The 21,352-nt window shown below is 46.3% G+C and overlaps 1 protein-coding gene across 1 annotated transcript in view; it reads right to left on the reverse strand.

Annotated features, from left to right (window-relative positions):
• The window catches only part of AK7 (adenylate kinase 7), a 128,128-nt gene that overhangs the window by 20,404 nt on the left and 86,372 nt on the right, over positions 1–21,352 (reverse strand). Inside the window, exons 12-14 of the mRNA XM_030214377.1 lie at positions 17,132–17,258; positions 6,619–6,747; positions 364–432 (exon numbers count right to left, since the gene is read on the reverse strand). Coding sequence (XP_030070237.1) covers positions 364–432; positions 6,619–6,747; positions 17,132–17,258 — 325 coding nt within the window. The remainder of the gene's footprint in view (positions 1–363; positions 433–6,618; positions 6,748–17,131; positions 17,259–21,352) is intronic.

Raw genomic sequence — 21,352 nt, forward strand, 5'->3', positions numbered from 1 at the left:
GGATTCAGGAGGGGGTGGATGATCTGAAGAGGGGTCTTTGGGGTGGGTGATAGGCAGAACTAGTTTCCCAATATTCAGACCGCTACCCAATTAGCTAACTGGGTTGCAGGATAAATATTGCCACTATCTGGTTAGTTGTCTAGATAGTGGCACGACGGTCAGAGGGCATATTCAGTGGCACTATCTAGGCAGCAATTAAAAATACAGTTAACTGCAATCAAAATGTTTGATCAAACAACAGCTATAGTTGTTTTATACACATGAAGCCTTTCTAAAATTATCCTCCAAATATGGAAAGGCTGCATAATATTTTGATTGGGTGGAAGACAAATAAGAGCTTCCTCTTTGAAAATGTAAACTTACCAGGAATTATGGTTTTATCAAAAAGAGACATTTTACCACCAGCTTCTTCTTCTGCATCCTCATCGCCAACTAAAGCACAAAAACAACATATTAAATGTTTTTGATTACTTGTAGCAGGTATTCTCTGAGGACAGCAGGACAAGAATCCTAACACAAATGACATTATCCAATGGAGCCTGTGTGAGAACTTTTCTCCAGCACTTTTTCCACAACTTTTGAGAAAGTGTCACTGTGCATCAGGGGCGTATCTGGACTCCGGCGGTAGGGGGGGCCAGAGCCAGAGAGAGGGGGCACATTTTAGCGCCCCCCCCCGCCGCCGCCGCCGCCGCCGCCGCCCCCACCGCCGAGCCCCCACCGCCACCAATGACTTAGTCTCTCCACCCCCCGCCCGCCGCCAACCCTCCCCCGCTGCCGTTCTTACTTTTGCTGGCGGGGGACCCCAACCCCCCGCCAGCCGAGGTCTGCTTCCACCTGCCGCTGCCTTCAAAACTTCTTCTTCAGCCGGCGGGGGACCCCAAACCCCCGCCAGCCGCCCCGCGCTGTTTAAAATTCATCTTCGGCCTCCGTGGCCGTGCTGCTGGGATAGGCGGCGCTGTTGAAATCCACTTCGGAGTCTGACGTCGTTGTACGTTGTACGTGCTGCGACGTCAGACTCCGAAGTGGATTTCAACAGCGCCGCCTATCCCAGCAGCACGGCCACGGAGGCCGAAGATGAATTTTAAACAGCGCGGGGCGGCTGGCGGGGGTTTGGGGTCCCCCGCCGGCTGAAGAAGAAGTTTTGAAGGCAGCGGCAGGTGGAAGCAGACCTCGGCTGGCGGGGGTTGGGGTCCCCCGCCAGCAAAAGTAAGAACGGCAGCGGGGGAGGGTTGATGGCGGTAGGGGGGTCCAGGGCAAAATCTGCGGGGGCCCAGGCCCCTGAGGCCCCACGCAGATACGCCCCTGCTGTGCATGCATGCCTCTTCCTGTGAACTGCTTGTTTACTCTTTCCAAAAATACTAGGCCTAGGGGGCATGCAATGAAGCTACAAAGTAGTAAATTTGTTGTCAGAGAATGTGGTACAAAGAGTTAGCTTAGTGGGGTTTAAAAAAAGGTTTAGATAGCTTCCTAAAAGAAAAGTCCATAAGCCATTATTAACATGGGGAAATCCACTGCTTATTTCTAGGATAAGTAGCATAAAATGTATTGTACTGTTTTGAGATCTTGCTGGGTATTTGTGACCTGAATTGGCCACTGTTGGAAACAGGATACTGGGCTTGATGGCCCTTTGGTCTGTCCCAGTATGGCAACACATATGTTCTTATAGTCTGTTAGCCAATTAGAGAGTATAGGTTTGCTGATGGTAGTCCATCCTGTTTAGGTCTAAAGAAACAAAAAGCTGTATGGACTTTCTATGGGCTTTAATCTACTCCAAATAGAAGGTCAAGGTTCTCTAGTAGTTCAAAGCGCGCAGTGTACTTTCATCTTTGTGGGAATGAGATTTAGGAAAAAAGGTCAGCACGACTGTTGAATGGTTAAGCTGGAAATCAAACACTACCTTGGGAAAGAACTTTGGATGGGTGTGGAGAACCACTCTGTAACTGAAAAACTTAGTGTAAGGTGGATCATTTACTAAAGCCTGGAAGCTCACTTACTCTGCAAGCTAAAGTGAGTGCCACAAGAAACAGGACCTTCCAGGTCTGGGCCTTCTAACTGCAGGTATCTAGTGACTTTCATCAGCCGGGCTTTCATCAGCTGGTTAAGTACAACATTGAGGTCTCATAACACTGCAATAAAAGCAGGTGCCATATAAACAGTGCATTTTTTCTAGCAAAAAAGGTGCCAATACTCAAATACCAGGCCATCCTTCAGGGATGGGTTGATCACTGAGGGGCTCGCTCCACAATAGCCAGGCCCCCTGCAACCAGTCACAGAATCTATGACAAGGCAGAATTGGAATGTTGAGCCTGAGCTCTTTCATTAAAACTTCAGGTCCATGGGTCAATTTTAGCAGACACTGGTACTTAGTACCCCCTCAAAAAAAGCCCTGCGTATAAATTGAACAGTTAAAGGCTGTACAGAGAAGGGTTTACCTTCTACCATTTGATAAGCTCCATTTGCACTAAGGTGGACCCTAACAGAGTTGGTTTTAAGACCTGACTCTCAGAGATCCAGGAAGTACTCAAGTAGTATTTGTGTGGGAAAAGATCACACAAGATGGCAAACCTCTTTCTTTCACATCTGTATGTCCTTCTAATCAATTCTCTCTTGGGAACAGCAAGACCTGAGAGACACAGTCAGGCAAGTCTAGAGAAGCCACTGTTAACCTCTCAACATCCAAGATGTAAAAGCTAGGATCTCAGTGTTGGGATGCAAAAACATTCCCTGCTGTTGCATGATCAGTGTTGGAAAGCATCCCAGTCTCATCCATTATACTGCAAATAAGAGTCTTGCTCTGAGCCCATTGCAAGCTTTCTTGGACAGTGTAGCAGCCACTTGGCTATCAGAATATCATCTGATATTGAATCCCCAAAAGATGTTGGATTATCGACCATTTTATTCCTCCGGCCATCACTCCTTTTCCTTTTGGTCTCCCTGTACTACCTGATGAGCAGTTTTAAATATTTGGATGTTGTTATTGATTCCAAATTTAGCTCTTCTCCTCAAATTTCTTCAGTTCTGCAATCCTGTTTTCTATCACTGCAAAAGCTTAGATCTGTACGCAGATGCTTAAACTTTTCTGATATGTACACTTTGTTTCACGTGTTTATAGGTTCATGGCTAAACTATTACAATGTGATATACGCTGATGTCATCAAAGTCAATTTAAAAAGACTACAGACTCTATAGAATATGGCAGCCTGTATTTTATATTGTTCAAAGAGAAGAGACCACATCACCTACTGTATCTTCTCTGACAACTGCACTGGCTAACTGTTAAATATAGGATCTCTTTCAAAATTAATTCTTTAATTCACATAGCCTTATATACTGGCCTTTCTGACTATCTTGCCCAGCTTACTATTCCTTATGCCCTTACACGTTTGCTTCCTTCTATCAATGACTGTAGACTTGTACTTCCTAATCTGTCTATAGCCTATTGGGAATCCACTCACAAGAGTACTATTCTAGAGCAGCACTGAGGCCCTTTCTTATTGAAAGGAGTGGTAAAAAGGTTGATTAAGAGGGGCCCCACTATCAAAAGATAGTATGAGCAACTTTGTTGTCTAGGGACCACATTTTAGGAAAAAGCATTTGACTTAGTTTCTTCACCAAGATGTTGTGCTTCCCTGAGTTATGTGGCTCTGAGAAACATTTCTATATCCTGACAGTCTCCCAACACAGGAGGTATGATCCTGTTCCTCCCTGCTTGGTTATCTGGTTGTCAGTCTGACCCAGAGTAAACTGTAAGAAATAAACAATCTCTGAAAACGTTCCATATTGCCCATAGCTCTAGGAAGATCTTCTCCTGAAGATGTTCCTGAGCGGATCACAGTCCCTGGGTGTGAAACCCATCTACATGAACTCCCTGTAGCGTACCCAGGGCAGGGCGGGACAGTGGGGTGGTCCGCCCTGGATGCAGGCAACAAGAGGGTGCAATGAACAGTCACTCAGCTGTCGGCTCTGCCAGTCCCCTGCCCCCTCTGACATCAACTTCCTGTTCTAGGGCAGGGGACTGAATGTTGAGGGTGCTTTTTATTATATAGGATAATTATGTGAAATATATACATCTATATGTATATATATACAAACAGACAAAACGTATGCATATTATTGGAAAATCAGCATCTCTCACTCACACCCACAAGCACAACCAAACTCCACCCCCCAACCCACACAACAACATACACACGCTCTGCCATGGAGAGACAGCATCTCTCTCTCACACTCATACACACACACAATCCCACCCCACTTCATACACAAACTCTAACAAGGACATTCAACATCTATCTATGTCACTCACACACACACACACACACAGCCCCCCCACAAAAACAAAACCACATACACTGATGCAGGACAACACTACGCTCCCCCCCCCCCCCCCAAGAATGGGTACGCAGATTAGTCATGCAAATCAAACAATCCAAAAAAAAAAAAGCAACCCCCCCTCCCCCCCAACTTCCAAAACAGGGCAAAAGAAAGGGAAGTACAGGGGAACAAATGCAATTGTCCTCCCCCCCCCCCCAAACACTCTCAAGCGCAGACGCCTCTACCCTCTCCCCGCCCCACATCATACACAAACTGTACAACCCTCCACACTCTCTCAATCTCATACACTCTTGATCTTACAGAGAGTCCGTGTATCGCACACATACTCTCTCACACTCTGTCTCACACACACACTCTCTCTCACATACACTGTATCTGTGTGAAACACTCTCTCACACTCACTGTGGCTCACATACGCACTCGCACACACTCTCAATCTCACACACACACACTCTCAAACATACACACTCCGAGGAAAACATTGCTAGTGCCCGTTTCATTTGTCACAGAAATGGGCCTTTTTTACTAGTTTTCTATAAAAATGTTCCATATAATTGTTTTTTTAAATATCTCTTCATGTTACGTATTAGACTAGATATGGATACACTATGTCAACTTACTTCTATATATGCCATTCTTATCTTGATTTCTATATTTTTTAATGTGTTGTACATGTTGCTTTTTGATGGACTCCTGATGCAGGCCTGATAGGCCGAAACACAGCTGTGTCGAGTCTCTCACCTACCTCCTTATTAAAATTTTTAACTTTTTAAATATATTTTTTTGTTTCATGTCCAATAAACTTGCTTTTACTGTATTTACATTAGAAGCGTCGTCTTCTTGAATTTTTTGAGTTATCTTCGCTGTTTTGTTTGTGAGCTTCTGATGGCAACATTGATGAACCAGTCTTATCTGTGTTAAAAAGTTTTTCCTTCTGCTCGTCTGTTCCATGAACCCCTTTCTTTGACATCTGGGAACACAGCATACGAGAGGGATCATGATCGAGTCCCAGGCTTTGCAGGCACTAACTGTTGCACTGGGAACACCTTCTGTAGCCACCAGAGTTTTTCTTGGACATATTGTCCAGAAAAATTCCCAGACAAGGTCTAAAAATGGCCCTAACATGAGCAAACAGGAAAAAAAATAAAAGAAAACTTTAAAATGGCAAAAAAACCTAACTAGGGCAGCTATTAGAAAAAAGACCCCATGATAGCAATAGGTCTTACACACAAGGCAAATATATTTTAATTAAAAAATAATAATAGAGGTGACTATTGTGTAGAGAGAGAAAAGATCTTCAAGTATCACGAAATGGAGTTTGCGACCAAGAAAACATAGCAGAAGGATACAGAAATATTTCCCATTGTTTGGGGTGCCAAAAGCCTCATGAAAAAGGATTTCCAAGTGCACCTGGATAAATTGCCTATAGACATAATATCTTTTGAACTCTAGAAGGAAGCTCTCTTTGGCACAATGGAAGTACTAGGGTGAGCAGACTGAGATCATAGTCCAGATACCTTGACTTAGGAGTGAAATTCATTACTGCCATAGTGTAAACAAAAATAACCCATTTGAGCACACTGCCCCTGAAAAGATGTCCGACCAGCTCTGTGGAAAACTAAGGACTGGGTCCTGTGCAACAACAGCAGGCAAGAAGAGGTGCACATAACATTTTCTCAATAGTTTAAAAATGTGCTGCAGAAAAGTTCCTGCACAGACTCCGTCAGTTGTTTTACCCATGTGTAATGATTCAGCTATCCTGCATGCCCTCAGAGAAAAATAACTCATATTTCAAAAACCTACCTCCCCCTCCGTCCCTTACTCATTCTCTTGTACCTCTCCCCAGTCCCCTTACTCACTCTCTCGCCCTTCTCCTTTCCCAGTCTCCTCCTCCTCCCTCCTTCTCTAGTTAGGAGGAGAACAGTAGCAGTCTGCAGTCACCACCCACATCCTCCTCCACTGCTGTCACACTCAGAACCACAAGGAATACCATACTGCTGTGTGGTTCAAAGTATAATACTCAGGGGCTGTAGTACCACTGTCCTCCTCTTAAGATGGGATCGGCATGGGCTGGGAATAGTTGAAGATAGAAGGACTGCTCTTGCCAATGCTCTGGCCCTGAGTCTCTTGCAACAATTCTTTTGGAATGGGGAATTCCACAGAAAGGGATGGATTTTGCAGCTTTTGCCAAAGCCACAAAATTGCAGGAGACCTATGGCCCTGATAATATGCATAGTGCATTACAGACCTGAATGTTAAATGCAAATCCATGTTGGAACTTACTGTTAAAAAGCTCTTTAGCTTGCTCATAAGTCTTGGGGTAACCATCTAGAACGTAGCCTTGATTCTGACAAGGCTTAGACTTTAGTTTTTCTCTCATAAATCTAATCACATATTGGTCATCTAGACGGCCTGAAACCAAAAAATATGCATATTTAGATGTAGATTACCCATCTTTCCTGTACCAAAATAATTCAATATCACACTTACCATTGTTTCAGTGTCAAATAATTCTGTTGTCAGTCTGTTGTCTGGCTCTCCAGGATACAATCTACTAGTTCTTAAAAATTGCTAATGACTTTCTAGACATCAATAAATCACTTGAGATATTTTTTATTTATTTTAGTTTCCAACAGTTTTTATTAACGATGGCACAAAAAATTATACTTACATTTTATCAATTCCAATACAATCAACTAGCAGTCATAAGCCTCTATAAATATCAAATGTTACATACCCTCATTAATCCTTTAACTTTTATCCCCCTCTCCCCCTTCCTTCCCCACTTTACTTAACATTGCATTCAACAGGTGTTATTGAGAACAAATTAACAATAACTCATTTCCCTTTTCACTGTACCGAGACTCCGGCAAGGGGAGGCCTTCTAAAATATTCAAAAATATTAATATTCGGATATCCCCTCCATCAGCTTAAACATGTATTCCCTCTCCCTCATATTTGTATGAGATACCAACAAATTATAGTGTGAACATTTTCTACCAAGCGACTATCCTCTAAGACTCTGTACATGATACTTTGGCCTGGGTTTCAGCTGAGATTTCTAGTGTAGAGAGGTAGATCTGGGAGTCATCAGCGTAAAGATGATACTGAAAACCATGGGATGAGATCAGAGTACCAAGGGAAGAAGTATAGATGGAGAAGAGAAGAGGTCCCAGGACAGATCCCTGAGGTACACCAACTGACATTGGGACAGAAGTAGAAGAGGATCCACTAGAGTATACACTAGTAACATAGTAACATAGTAGATGACGGCAGAAAAAGACCTGCATGGTCCATCCAGTCTGCCCAAGAAGATAAATTCATATGTGCTACTGTTTTATTTGTACTGTCCTCTTCAGGGCACAGACTGTATAAGTCTGCCCAGCACTATCCCCGCCGCCCAACTACCAGTCCCGCCTCCCATCACCAGCTCTGGCACAGACCGTATAAGTCTGCCCAGCACTATCCCTGCCTCCCACCACCGGCTCTGGCACACACCGTATAAGTCTGCCCAGCACTAAAGGTACGCTGGGAGAGATAAGAAGAAAACCAGGAAAGAACAGAGCCCTGAAATCCAAGTGAGGACAGTGTATCAAGGAGCAGGCTATGATCAACAGTGTAAAAAGCAGCAGGTGGATCAAGAAGGATGAGGATAGAATAGAGACCTTTGGATCTGGCTAGGAACAGATCATTGGAGACTTTAGCAAGCGTTGTTTCAGTTGAATGAAGGGGGCGAAAGCCAGATTGAAGTGGATCAAGAATAGTTTGAGATGAAAGAAAGTCAAGGCAACGGCGATGAACAGCACGTTCAATTATCTTGGATAGGAAAGGGAGGAGGGAGAGGGGGCGATAGTTGGAAGGACAGGTAGGGTCCAATGAAGGTTTTTTAAGGAGTGGTGTGACTACGGCATATTTGAAGGCATCAGGAACAGTCGCAGTGGACAGTGAAAGATTGAGGATATGACAGATAAACGGGATGACAGTAGGAGAAATAGTGTTAAGTAGATGGGTGGGAATAGGATCAGAGGAACAGGTAGTTAGTTTTGAGGAGGAAAGAAGATGTGTAGTTTCCTCTTCAGTGATTTCAGAAAAGGAAGAAAAGGAGGCAGGGGCTGGAGGGTTGAGAGAATGGACTAAGGGAAGGAGAGGTGGAGGTGACCTGGTTGAGAATTCAAGTTTAATCTTGTGAACCTTATCATGAAAGAACTCAGCCAGAGTCTGGGGGGAAAGTGAAGGGGGGGGGTTGATGGTGAAGGCACTTTGAGGAGAGAGTTCAGTGTGGCAAAGAGACAACGAGGGTTTGCGCCAAGAGAATTAGTCAACTGGATGTAATAGTCCTGTTTGGCAAGTAAAAGAGCAGACTGGAAGGAGGTCACCAAGAATTTGAAATGTATGAAGTCAGCATGGGCACAGGATTTCAGTCAAAGGTGTTCGGCAGAGCGGGCACAGGAACTTAGGTAACAGATTCTAGAGGTCAGCCAAGGGGAGTCGACCTGGGTGGCAGCCGACACTGATGACTCAGGCAGCACCGCGGTTGGAGACCTCACCGCAGGAGAAGGGCCAGACACAGCTGCAGCAGACGGTACAGAAGTCGCAAGCACCCCTGACACCGAAGCTGACTATCGTAGCAGTCCCTCCAGAAGTTCTGGATGCACTCATTGAGAGCCGCCATCGGAGAAGGCTGCGGGGTTGGTGGAAGTGTCAGAATCCGTAGAGGCTTGGGAGCAGGTACCAGGCTGCTAGGAGACTGATGCATCAGCACCTCCTGTATCGAGGGGGAGTGATCCTCTCAGCGCCGACGCTTCTCAGGTGCTGACTCTTTCGACGCCCCTGACCTCCCGGTACCATGTGTCAGAGAATGATGACGGTGCTTCTTCGCCCGTCATCGAGACTCCTCAGTACTGATGAGGAAGATGTGGAATCCTCACATCTCCTCAGGGCCAGGTCCAACGAAGGGTGGTCCCGAGGGGCCTGCATAACAGGAGGCCTCGAGGCAGGTGGAGACCCACTCGACACCTCACTGCTCCCAGCGCGAGTTGGTCTCTCAACAGCCATTACCTCTCTTCCCGATGTCGATGCTCCTTTCAATGTCAACGCCAACGCCACCGACCTTGGTACTGATGTCGAAGGACAGGACCGAGCCCCAAAAAGCTTATCTCGTTGGGCTTCTCGAGACGCTTGGGTCCGTTTCTTTATACGAAGACACAGACTACAAGCGGCTGGACTATGGTTGGGCCCAAGGTACTAGATACACCAAGCATGGGTATCGATACTTGAGATGGTCCGGTTGCACCGAGTACAACGTTTGAAGCCGATGCACCCAGGGAAAACAGCTTCAGCGAAATCAAAACGCGATTGTGCCTGATAAAAGAAAAAAGGGCACAAAAATAAGGGAATAACCCGACCACGCGGCCTAAAAACCGGCTACAATGAAAAATAAAGGAAACTTGAAAGGGGAGAAAAACTAAAAGTACACTACAGGAACTTCTTTTTTGTTTTTAATGACAAAAGGAAAATTAGGAGAAAAAGCAAAAATCTCAAAGACTGTTTCCTGGGCCTGAGAGGAGCGCAGAAAAAAACTACCGCACCTCAACACGGAGAAAAGAAAACTAAGGGGCATGCTCGCGCGAGATTTACACACCAGAAGACTCTAGGCAAAAAACTTTTTATTTTTGCTTCAAAATTTGTTCTGTTTCCTGGGCCGATGCGGACGTTGACCCACATGTGAGAACAATCAGCCTGCTTGTCCTCGGAGAAATACAAAATATACTGACAACAAGTAGCTAGGGTGTTTACCATTTTTCAGTATTTTTAATATGAGCAGTTAAGACCGAGAGGTTAAATCTGCTAAAATTATATCATCACAGAGGATAAGAAAATCAACTTGCAGAAAAGGTAAATCTAAAAATAGAAAACAAATATCTCTTACCTTTAGTTCATAAATTACTGAAGGATAAAATTAAGTTACTAACCTGTAGCAGATGTTCTCCAAGGACAGCAAGACATAAATCATAACTCAGGGTGACGTCACTAATAGAGACCGACATAGGAAGAAATATTCCAGTAACTTTTTCCAGGTTTCCTGCCTGCCATTGTCACGGAGGACCTTCTCAGACCATTACAAGATTAGAGGAATACAACTCCTTGGGGAGATGAGAAGACTGTGAGGATTTATGTCCTGCTGTCTTTAACCAACACCTGCTACAGGCAAGTAACTTTGCTTTACCCCAGGGCACACATGACAGCTAAATCCTCACTCATAGGACTCTCCAGCAACAGACTGCCTTCAACAGAAAAAAAGGAAATAATACAAGCCTTATTTATGATTTTGCAATTGTTTTGTGAAAATAGACTACAGGAATCTTTATGTGAGGCTTCAAAAGAACAAGCCCTGCAGAAAGTGAACAACTTTACAGAGATGGGTTTACTTTCTACCTGATGCTCCACTTGCACTAAGATGAAACCTGCTTCTTAGAGATGTAGAAGGTATTCAAGCAGTTTTTCTGTTGGGCAATTTGAGAGATAGTTTTTGTCTATATTTTTTCTCTGTTTCTAATTGAAATGGGATGGTCTGAGCCATGTCCAGGATAAAATCAATGGAGGAGATTGTGAGGGGACATACAGCACACTGCCCCTCACGCTTAAGGAGGAGCCCTCAGGTATTGCGAGTCACCTTAAAACCCTTAGCCCTGCCCAGGGAGGAAGTGAGATGGGAGGGGTGGTGCCGAAACCAGGAATTATAAAGGCAGGACCAGAGTGGGGTTAAGGGGGCTCAGAGAGAAGGAGCAAAGACCTACTGCATATGCCCCATCAGGTACCTGTGGAAAGGAATCGCAACAGTCAGGTAGGCCAAGTTAAGCTTGGAACTTGTAGCTTTGCATGTTGGATCCAGCCTGAGGCAGGCTGGCTGGTGAAGTACTAAGAACTGTACTGATAACTCTGGGAACCAGGCCAGAGTCAAGAGAAAGTATTGCCTTACCAAGAGACTGTAGTGCATGCAGTGGTCCTGCAGGAGCAGCGCTCAGGGGACATTCTTCTGTTCAAAGACTAGTTTTTGCATTTGACTTCTTCTTCCCCTGTGAATTGAACAGAACCCCCTTTCCCAACACCTTTAATAAACATTAATTTCGCTCTCCCTAACTTGTTGCATTGTGTCACTTTATCCAGGCCCCAAGTCTGCCCTTGCTCACATTATCGCACGGATTTATACCTCTCAAAGAGTGGGGAGGGATCTGAAGGGATACCTGTGGGCTCCTCTTCACAGAAGATCTTCAGCTTCTCTTCAGAATCCCAGAAAACACTCTGAATCAAGTGCCAGTCTCGCGCTAATGACCACTGAGTCAAACTTCCTCCTGTGGCATCAAGTCACTAAGGATTCCCAATGCACTTCCCAGTGAATCTTTCTCCCCTAGTACACTGGAAATCAACAGTGTGGCAGACATCATCTCTGAGCCCCCTCAAGACTGAGGCATCAAGGTGTCTCCTGCAGAGCATGAGTCTCAAATATCAGCTGGACTGCTTCTACTCTCAACATTAATGATGCTGAAGCTATAACATTCAATCAGGTGAAGAAGTGCTCCATCCACTCCTCTTTCTACACAGCGGGCTTTTCTGCTCTCATTTGATTTGTAAACCACCTTGTGCTGTTCTAGGAAAGGTGATATATTAAGTGCAATAAATAAGCTAGGCCTCAAAGGCTACCATTGTCAGGTATAAGCATCACAGTAAGTGTGGCCACATTCTCCTGAGTCACCTGGAATGTACTGAAACCTGAGTCTTGTGTCTGCAGAGGCTGGTGCACCCTCTCTTTTGGCATGAAGAATAGGTAGTCCTCATATCGAGGATGCTTTCAGGACACCGGTGACTTTGACGCCTCAATGTTCTTGGTGCCATGCCTTGCTGGGGAGTGATGCTGAGGCATCTTAACTTCCACCTGATGGTTAATATCATGCTCTCCTGGCAACAACAAAGATGAGGACAAATTCTAACTCTAATTTGGATGGGATTTGGACAATGACCACTCCCAGTGGCTTCTACCAATGTTCAACGTCAAGTGACACTCTTGATTTCAATGCATCCCTAGCATCCAATGCAGCTTCTGGACCCACTGAGCCTGGTGTTTCAATAGACAAGTCTTATCACTGAAAAGCTTCTCCTGTTGCTTTTCTCTACCATGAATCCCCCTCTGTGACATCTGCATACAGAGAATACGAAAGGGATCATGGTTGGGTCCCAGGCACTGCAGACAACTAGAATGGGTATCCATGATGGATATGGTCCTGTTTTTCTCCTTTGCAAATGACTACCTTGTTGTAAACTGCAATTTAGAATACTTAAGAACACTTAAGCTGTATGGCTGCAACGTCTTTTTGACTACGTTATCTCATTGGGTTGTTTGATGAAATTTGGAAGCTAGAACTGCTCAAACATCCTACAGCAGACTCCTGATGCAGGCCATATAGGCCGAAACACAACTCGTGTCAAGTCTTGGAAGTGTTTTAATAAATGTTTTACTATACTGAACAGCGTCTAGTCTTCAATTCTGTGTCACCTTCGCTGTGTGGTGTGTGTCTTTGAGACTGCAAGGCTCTTTTTGGTTCTTCTGTTGTAAGTCGGCCTGTTGCACCTGGACTACCTTTTGAAGCTCCTGGAGATTTCCTTTTGGAACATATCATCCAGAAAAACAGCCACAGTGAAATCAAATGGCTTGATAGTAACAAAATTCCCCGGACAGGAGCTCAAGGCCTAAAAATGGTCCTAATCCCGCTAATGCAGAAAAAGACAGAAAACTGGTGGTGGATGCTTGGAATGCCCTCCCGCAGGAGGTGGTGGAGATGAAAACGGTAACGGAATTCAAACATGCATGGGATATGCATAAAGGAATCCTGTGCAGAAGGAATGGATCCTCAGAAGCTTAGCCGAAATTGGGTGGCAGAGCAGGTGGGGGGAAGAGGGGTTGGTGGTGGGGAGGCGAGGATAGTGGAGGGCAGACTTATACGGTCTGTGCCAGAGCCGGTGATGGGAGGCGGGGAGTACTGCTGGGCAGACTTATACGGTCTGTGTCCTGAAAAAGACAGGTACAAATCAAGGTAAGGTATACACATATGAGTTTATCTTGTCGGGCAGACTGGATGGACCATGCAGGTCTTTTTCTGCCGTCATCTACTGTTACTAATTGGGATTTCTAAGAGGGACTGACAATAAAATAAAAATCTGGGCAACAGTGAAAGTAATTACACAGGAAAAATGTCTGAACTCAAAGTGCTGAAGTGATCACAACACAAAAAGAGGTACGATCAGCTCTGTGGAAAACAGGAGGTCCTGCATGATAGCAGCAAGAGGGAACAGGCACATATGCATGATGTGCTTGTTCAAAAACATCTGGAAAAGGTTGCTAGAATAGTCCTTCCCCTGCCAGGCTCCATCGGTGACATCACATTTTGAGCGAGGATTTAGCTGTTCTGCTTGTTCTCAGAGAAATACCAGTTTTACTCACAAATTTTTATTTTTATAAGTTCTCCATAATTATGATTTTAAGAGTCATTAAGCATTAACTAATTTTTAAAATTAGTCTAGTTTCAAACAAGTGGTGATGGTGGTAGTCCAATGACAGTAATTCTATAACAGTGTGCCTAGATTTAGGAGCCTAAATGGCATCTCATAGGAGCATCTCTCTATATAAAAGGCAACACCAACGTTCTATGAAGCCTCCAGACGGAAGTGTGAAGGGGGAGAGATATCCGGTTTCCCCATGAGTGTCTGCCCCGCCCTCTCTGTAACACAAACAGTCAGTGAAGGAAAACAGCAGAGCACGAAATCAAATCGCTGGCTCTGTAATAGTGAAGGACTCAGAGGGGGTAGGGGAGAGAGGGCAGGGACACACACACTCCCACATGCACACAGAAGAAAACCTTGCTAGCCCCCCCCCCCCCCCGTTTCATTTGCATCAGAAACAGGGCTTTTTTACTGAAGGACTCAGAGGGGGGAGGGGAGAGAGGGCAGAGGGCAGGGACACACACACTCCCACATGCACACAGAAGAAAACATTGCTAGCCCCCGTTTCATTTGCATCAGAAACGGGGCTTTTTTACTAGTTTTCTATAAAAGACAGTAAATTCCTGTATAGAAAACTAGTGCAACCAGGAATATATATGCACATATGCTGTTAGGTGTGAGTCCTGCCCAAGCTCCATATTCCACCCAGACTCCACCTATGGGTTTGCCAACTTGTCAAATATATATTATGCAAGATATGCATGTATTTACAGAATATCACTTAGGTAGAATTTTAGCATTTCACACATATTTGCATATATATGCTAATAATCTATCTATTCACCTGCATAATTGGCATGTAAATGTAAACACCTTCTTTATACAATCACCCTTGATATGACTAGGATATTCTTGGGAGGATAGTGTAGTAGTTTGTCATTGTCTTCTGGAGCCCACAGCATTTGGGGGTTCTTTTACAAAGGCGTGCTAGCATTTTTAGCGCATGCTAAAAATAAGCACATGCTAAACATTAGATATGCCCATATATTTCTATGTGCGTCTCTAGCATTTAGCGCACGCTAATCATTAGCGCGCACTAAAACCGCTAGCATGCCTTTGTAAAGGACACTCTTGGTTTTCTCCAATTTTCTCCCATCCATATATTAACCAGACCTAAATCTGCTTAGGCAGACTTATACGGGGTCTGTGCCGGAGCAGGTGATGGGAGGCGGGACTGGTGGTTGGGAGGCGGGAAATACTGCTGCACAGACTTATACGGTCTGTGCCCTGAAAAAGACAGGTACAAATCAAGGTAAGGTATACACATTTGAGTTTATCGTGGGCAGACTAGATGGACCGTGCAGGTCTTTTTCTGCCGTCATCTACTATGTTACTATGTTACTATGATTCCAAAGTCTGGCAAGTTTAGGCTCACCCAGGCCCTGGTGCTCAGAACTCCTGCAGTAAGCCAACAGCTCAGAAACTATACCGCCAGAACAGAGCAGCAAATTAGCTTGCCAGTGCTTGAAGGAAATGGTATGCAAATCATATGAATGCTGTAAAAACGAACGCTGGGGGGTGGGGGGGGGGGGGGGGGGGGGGGGGGGGGGGGGGTCATGCTGGGTACATGTGCAGAAGAGTTTTGCAGTCAGCCCAGTCCTGTGCACATGCTCCAAGCAAACCAATGTGTGCTTTCACTTTCGGGTTTGCTCGGACTCGCGCACATTTGTTTCTCACTACTTGTACAGGCTTCCTTCTGCTTTGAAATTAAAGAAAAAAACAGCAGGTTTTAAAGAAAGAATTGTGAGAAATCCTCTCTTCAAACACCCTTACGCCTGCTCTGAGCTGGCATTATTTTTTTCAGCAGTAAGGGCAGTCTTTGTTTTGTGCGCTGAGCATTGGGAAGGAATAGGAAATGACCTAATTAACATCTGTTTCACTACATTAGCATGCTCTTTGTGGTACTCTTTGGCACACTTGTTTCCCGTGCTAGAACCTCTGAGCATTCTGCACTCACTAATGTGGGCGCTAGTCCAGTGCTAATAGCTTCTAGCGCCCGCGTTTGCTTCTGAGCATCAGAGCTCCAGCGTGGTGTTGCCGAGTAAGGAGTTTATGGGTACAGGGGAGAGGAAGAGTGGTGCCATGTCAGTAAAGTAATCTGTAATGTAAACAATCAAGGCAGTGACCCTATCTTATGTTAATTTTAAGTAGATTGTTTGGAGTGAAAAGAATGTGGAGGAGTGGCCTAGTGGTTAGGGTGGTGGACTTTGGTCCTGAGGAACTGAGTTCGATTCCCGGCACAGGCAGCTCCTTGTGACTCTGGGCAAGTCACTTAACCCTCCATTGCCCCGTGTAAGCCGCATTGAGCCTGCCATGAGTGGGAAAGCGCAGGGTACAAATGTAACAAAAATAAAATAGATACTATTGGAGATTCTACATGGAATGTTGCTACTATTGAGATTCTGTTGCTACTATTGGAGGTTCTACATGGAATGTTGCTACTATTGGAGATTCGACGTGGAATGTTGCTATTCCACTAGCAACATTCCATGTAGAAGGCTGCGCAGGCTTCTGTTTCTGTGAGTCTGACGTGCAGGACGTCAGACTCACAGAAGCAGAAGCCTGCGCGGCCACATTGGTGTGACTCTGGGCAAGTCACTTAACCCTCCATTGCCCCATGTAAGCCGCATTGAGCCTGCCATGAGTGGGAAAGCGCGGGGTACAAATGTAACAAAAATAAAATAGATACTATTGGAGATTCTACATGGAATGTTGCTACTATTGGAGATTCTACATGGAATGTTGCTATTCCACTAGCAACATTCCATGTAGAAGGCTGCGCAGGCTTCTGTTTCTGTGAGTCTGACGTCCTGCACGTACGTGCAGGACGTCAGACTCACAGAAGCAGAAGCCTGCGTGGCCACATTGGTGATCTGCAAGGGCCGACTTCTAGTGGAATAGCAACATTCCATGTAGAATCTCAAATAGTAGCAACAGTGGAGGAGTGGCCTAGTGGTTAGGGTGGACTTTGGTCCTGAGGAACTGAGTTCAATTCCCACCTCAGGCACAGGCAGCTCCTTGTGACTCTGGGCAAGTCACTTAACCCTCCATTGCCCCGTGTAAGCCGCATTGAGCCTGCCATGAGTGGGAAAGCGCAGGGTACAAATGTAACAAAAAAAAAAAAAAAGATATGTTTAGATTAATGAAAGTAAAACAGATGGATTTCACGAATATCTGTTTGCAGAAGATGCATTTATTTAACAGGCATAATACCCATCTAAAATTATGTTTGGATTCTTACCTGCATTTTGCTCCATGTTTTCTCTGACAGCTTCTAAGAGTTCCATTGCATCACCTATACCCTCTTCCTCCTCCTCTTCCTCCTCCTCCTCCTCCTCTTCTTCATGAGAGAATGAAGTAATTGCTTCCTGAATCAGAAGCACAAAATAGATCAATATATGTGTCATGTCTAATACAGAACTGCAGAATTAAGTGAAAGTACATTTTTGTGAACGTAGTTTTGTTTTACTTCCCAAACTGTGGGTCTCAACCAGGTCACAAAATCTGGATTTGAGAACATGACCAAGGCAGACCCTCCATACAGACCTCATTGGCCCTTGCTTCCAGGAGGTCACATACTTTCTGTGGCCACAATAATGGGATTGCGGCCACAGAATGATGGATAAGTGCTGGTTTAATACATTTGATATTCTGCATTTAAACCTAAAAAATAAAAAGCTATTCACAATAAAAAGAATCATATTAAAAATGAAAAGAAAGAAAAAAGAATGAAAAAATATCTGTATTTTGTGTATACAGAATCTAATGTAGCAGAAAAATATTTATTTGTATCTTGGCCTGGATTGGCCGCTGTTGTGGACAGGATGCTGGGCTCGATGGACCCTTGGTCTTTTCCCAGTGTGGCATTACTTATGTACTTATGTACTTTTCACTTCATTGCTTTTACTACTACTACTTAACATTTCTAGAGTGCTACTAGGGTTATGTAGCGCTGTACAAATTAAGAAAGAAGGACGGTCCCTGCTCAAAGGAGCTTACAATCTAATAGACGAAATGTCAAGTTGGGGCAGTCTAGATTACCTGAGTAGAGGTGTAGTGGTTAGGTGCCAAAGGCGACATTGAAGAGGTGGGCTTTGAGCAATGATTTGAAGATGGGCAGGGAGGGGGCCTGGCGTATGGGCTCAGGGAGTTTGTTCCAAGCATGGGGTGAGGCGAGGCAGAAAGGGTGGAGCCTGGAGTTGGCGGTGGTGGAGAAGGGTACTGAAAGGAGGGATTTGTCTTGAGAGCGGAGGTTACGGGTAGGAACGTAAGGGGAGATGAGGGTAGAGAGGTAAGGAGGGGCTGCAGATCGAGTGCATTTGTAGGTTAGTAGGAGAAGCTTGAACTGTATGCGGTACCTGATTGGTAATTCTATAGGAGAATGTTAATGCAAAATATATACTATTATGTTAAAGTTCGCTCCACAGCAGGGGCATAGCTACAGGTGAGCCTGGGTGGGCCGTTTTGCCTCAGGCCCACCCGGAAGCACAGTCCCTCCTGCAGTACCAACACCTCGGTGTCTTCCTCACCCTCTCCCACCCCTGCCGCAGCCCTTGCACTTTGCTATCGGTGCTGCCTGGCAGCAACTCACAGATGCTGCGTCCTGCTCCAGGGTCTTCCCTCTGCCATGATGATGCAACTTACTGTTTATGTAAGTCAGGACACAGCAAAAGGAAGGCCCTGGAGCAGAATGCCATGTCTGTGAGTTGCTGCCAAGCTGCGCCATTACCATTAAATGCAAGCGCTGCAACGGAGATGGGAGAGGGTGAGGAAGATGCTGGCCCTGCAAGGGGAGGGGAACTCCTTCCCCCCTCTGATACAATTCCTTGGTGGTCCAGTAGACCTGGGCCACCCCTCCTGGCCCCCCAGCACAATTCCCTAGTGGTCCAGTGAACCCAGGCCGCCCCCATGACCCCTACACCCCAGAGATTTATCTTGGTGGTCTAGTGACCCCCTGCCCTCTCCCCCTGCCCATACCTTTCAAAAGTTGGAGGCAAGAGCAACATCTCCTCCTTCCTGCCTTGGGCACTGCCTCTTCCAAAATGGCAGTGCCTAGCCCCTGCCAGGTGCATTCTAGGATGTACTGGGTAGGGCTAAGCACCATATAAGGAGTTTGTGCATCGGGCCCTTAAATGTGGGTTAAGAGAGACTATGATGTGCAAAAATATCACTTTGGTTTGGTTCCTCCTCACCCCCCCCCCCCCCCCCCCCATACACACCTAACTTGCCTCCTCTACTGCCTCCCCAAATATTTCTGTATAGAGACACCACTGGGCTTTGAATGTATTTTATTTATTTATTTATTTATTGCATTTATATCCCACATTTTCCCATCTTTAGGTAGGTTGAATGTGGCTTACATGGAACAATGGGGCTGTTATAGAGTTTCAGGGGATTAGAGGTCTGACAGGACGTTGAGAGTCTGTGGAGTTCCCTCCCTGGGAAGTGTAGATCTTGGTTAGGAACATACTAAGAAGTAGGAGGATTATCTGACATCCTATATAATAATTCTCACCTCCAACGTTCTAATGTGCCTGGGACCGTGGCTCCCTCGGAGGTGGTCTGCTAGGCAGTTTAGAATGCACTGTCAGTGATGTCACTGACAGCTGATTCCAAGGCAAGGGGAGGAGTAGGGTTACTCCTCCCCTGCCTGGGAAACAGCTGTCAGTGCCCCCCCCCTCGGCGAAACACCCAAACCCCTGCCCTGCAAATGTTTCCCTACTCCTCCCCCTGCCTACCAATCAGCTCTCAGTGCCCCCCTCTCGGTGCAACACCCCAAGCCCCTCCGCCCCGGCGCAGCACCCAAGCCCCTACCCCCCCCTCGACGCATCACCCAAGACCCTCCCCCCGGCGCATCACCAAAGCCCCTACTCCCCCCCTCTCGGGCACATCAACTCCCTCGCCACCCGCAGCCGCCAATACTAACGCTGTCCGGACGCTGCTGCTTCTCCTGTGGAGCAGCAGCGGCCGGTACAAAAAGAAAAAAGCCAAAAAAAGATTTTTAACCTGAAACGCGGCTCCGTAGACAGCCATCTGGCATTGGCTGTCGTCACTGCAGCCGCTCCTCCTCTCCCCTCCATGTCACTGCCCCTGCAGGAAGACCCCGGAGGAGCGCAGCGACATCAGAGGGGAGAGGAGGAGCGGCTGCAGAGATGACAGCCAATGCCAGATGGCTGTCTACGGAGTCGTGTTTCAGGTTTAAAATCTTTTTTTGGCTTTTTTCTTTTTGTACTGGCTGCTGCTGCTCAACAGGAGACGCAGCAGTGGCCGGACAGCGTTAGTATTGGCGGCTGCGGGCGGCGAGGGGGTTGATGTGCCCGAGGGGGGGGGGGGTAGGGGCTTGGGTGATGCACCGAGGGGGGAGGGGGGGGTCGCTGGACATGGGTGGCTGCAGGGGGAGAGGAGGGTTGCTGGACATGGATGGCTGCGGGGGGGGGCAGGGAAGAGGGAGGTGGGGAGGGGGTCCTGAGACCAGATGGGTGACTGCAGGGGAGGGCAAGAGACAGAAGGGACGCTGCAGGGGGGGGCAGGAGGAGAGGAGGGTCGCTGGACATGGGTGGCTACAGGGGGGGCAAGGGGAAAGGAGAGGAGGATCGTTGAACATGGGTGGCTGCAGGGGGGCAGGGGAGAGGAAGGTCGCTGGACATTGGTAGCTGCAGGGGGAGAGGAGGGTTGCTGGACATGGGTGGCTGCAGGGGGGGCAGGGGGAAAGGAGAGTCGCTGGACATGGGTGGCTTCAGGGGGAGCAGGGGAGAGAGGAGGGCCGCTGCACATGCGTGGCTGCAGGGGCAGAGGAGGGTTGGTGAGGAGGGGGTCCTGAGACTAGATGGGTGGCTGCAGGGGGGGCAGGGGAGACAGGAAGGACGCTGTGGGGGGGGGGGATTACCTTGCTAGCGCCCGTTTCATTGCCTACCGAAACGGGCCTTTTATACTAGTAGTTTAATAATGGTATAGGGGTGGAGTCAAAAGACAGGCAGAAATGAAGTCAGATTGGGTTACATCATTGGTCGAGCAGGATTCCAGATAGGGTGGTTGGAGGGTCCGAAGTTCAAGGGATGAATAGGTCGAGGTCCTTGGGGACTGTGATTCTGGTTGGATGGTGATAACTATTGGTCTATTCGTTTAAACTTACAGTATAAGGATGAGATACGATTAAACCTATGTGTGATTAGGTTGGTTCTGCTGAGATGTGTTTTCTGAATAGGTGAACCTTTAGCAGTTTTCGGAAGATTACGTACTTGTCGTTCAGTTTTAGGTCCTTTGGGAGTAGGTTCCAGGTTTTTGTGCTGATGTAGGAAAAGCTAGTTGAAAGAGTTGATTTGTATTTACTGCCTTAGAATGAAGGGAAGTGGAGGGTAAGGTAGGATCTGGTTGATTTGTTTGTATTCCGGACTGGTAAGTTTATTAGGCTGGACATATAGGTTGGTGCGAGGCCGAAGATTATTCTATGTACGAATGAGCA

This window comes from Microcaecilia unicolor, chromosome 9, assembly GCF_901765095.1.
Source record: "Microcaecilia unicolor chromosome 9, aMicUni1.1, whole genome shotgun sequence".
In the NCBI taxonomy this organism is placed as follows: domain Eukaryota; kingdom Metazoa; phylum Chordata; class Amphibia; order Gymnophiona; family Siphonopidae; genus Microcaecilia; species Microcaecilia unicolor.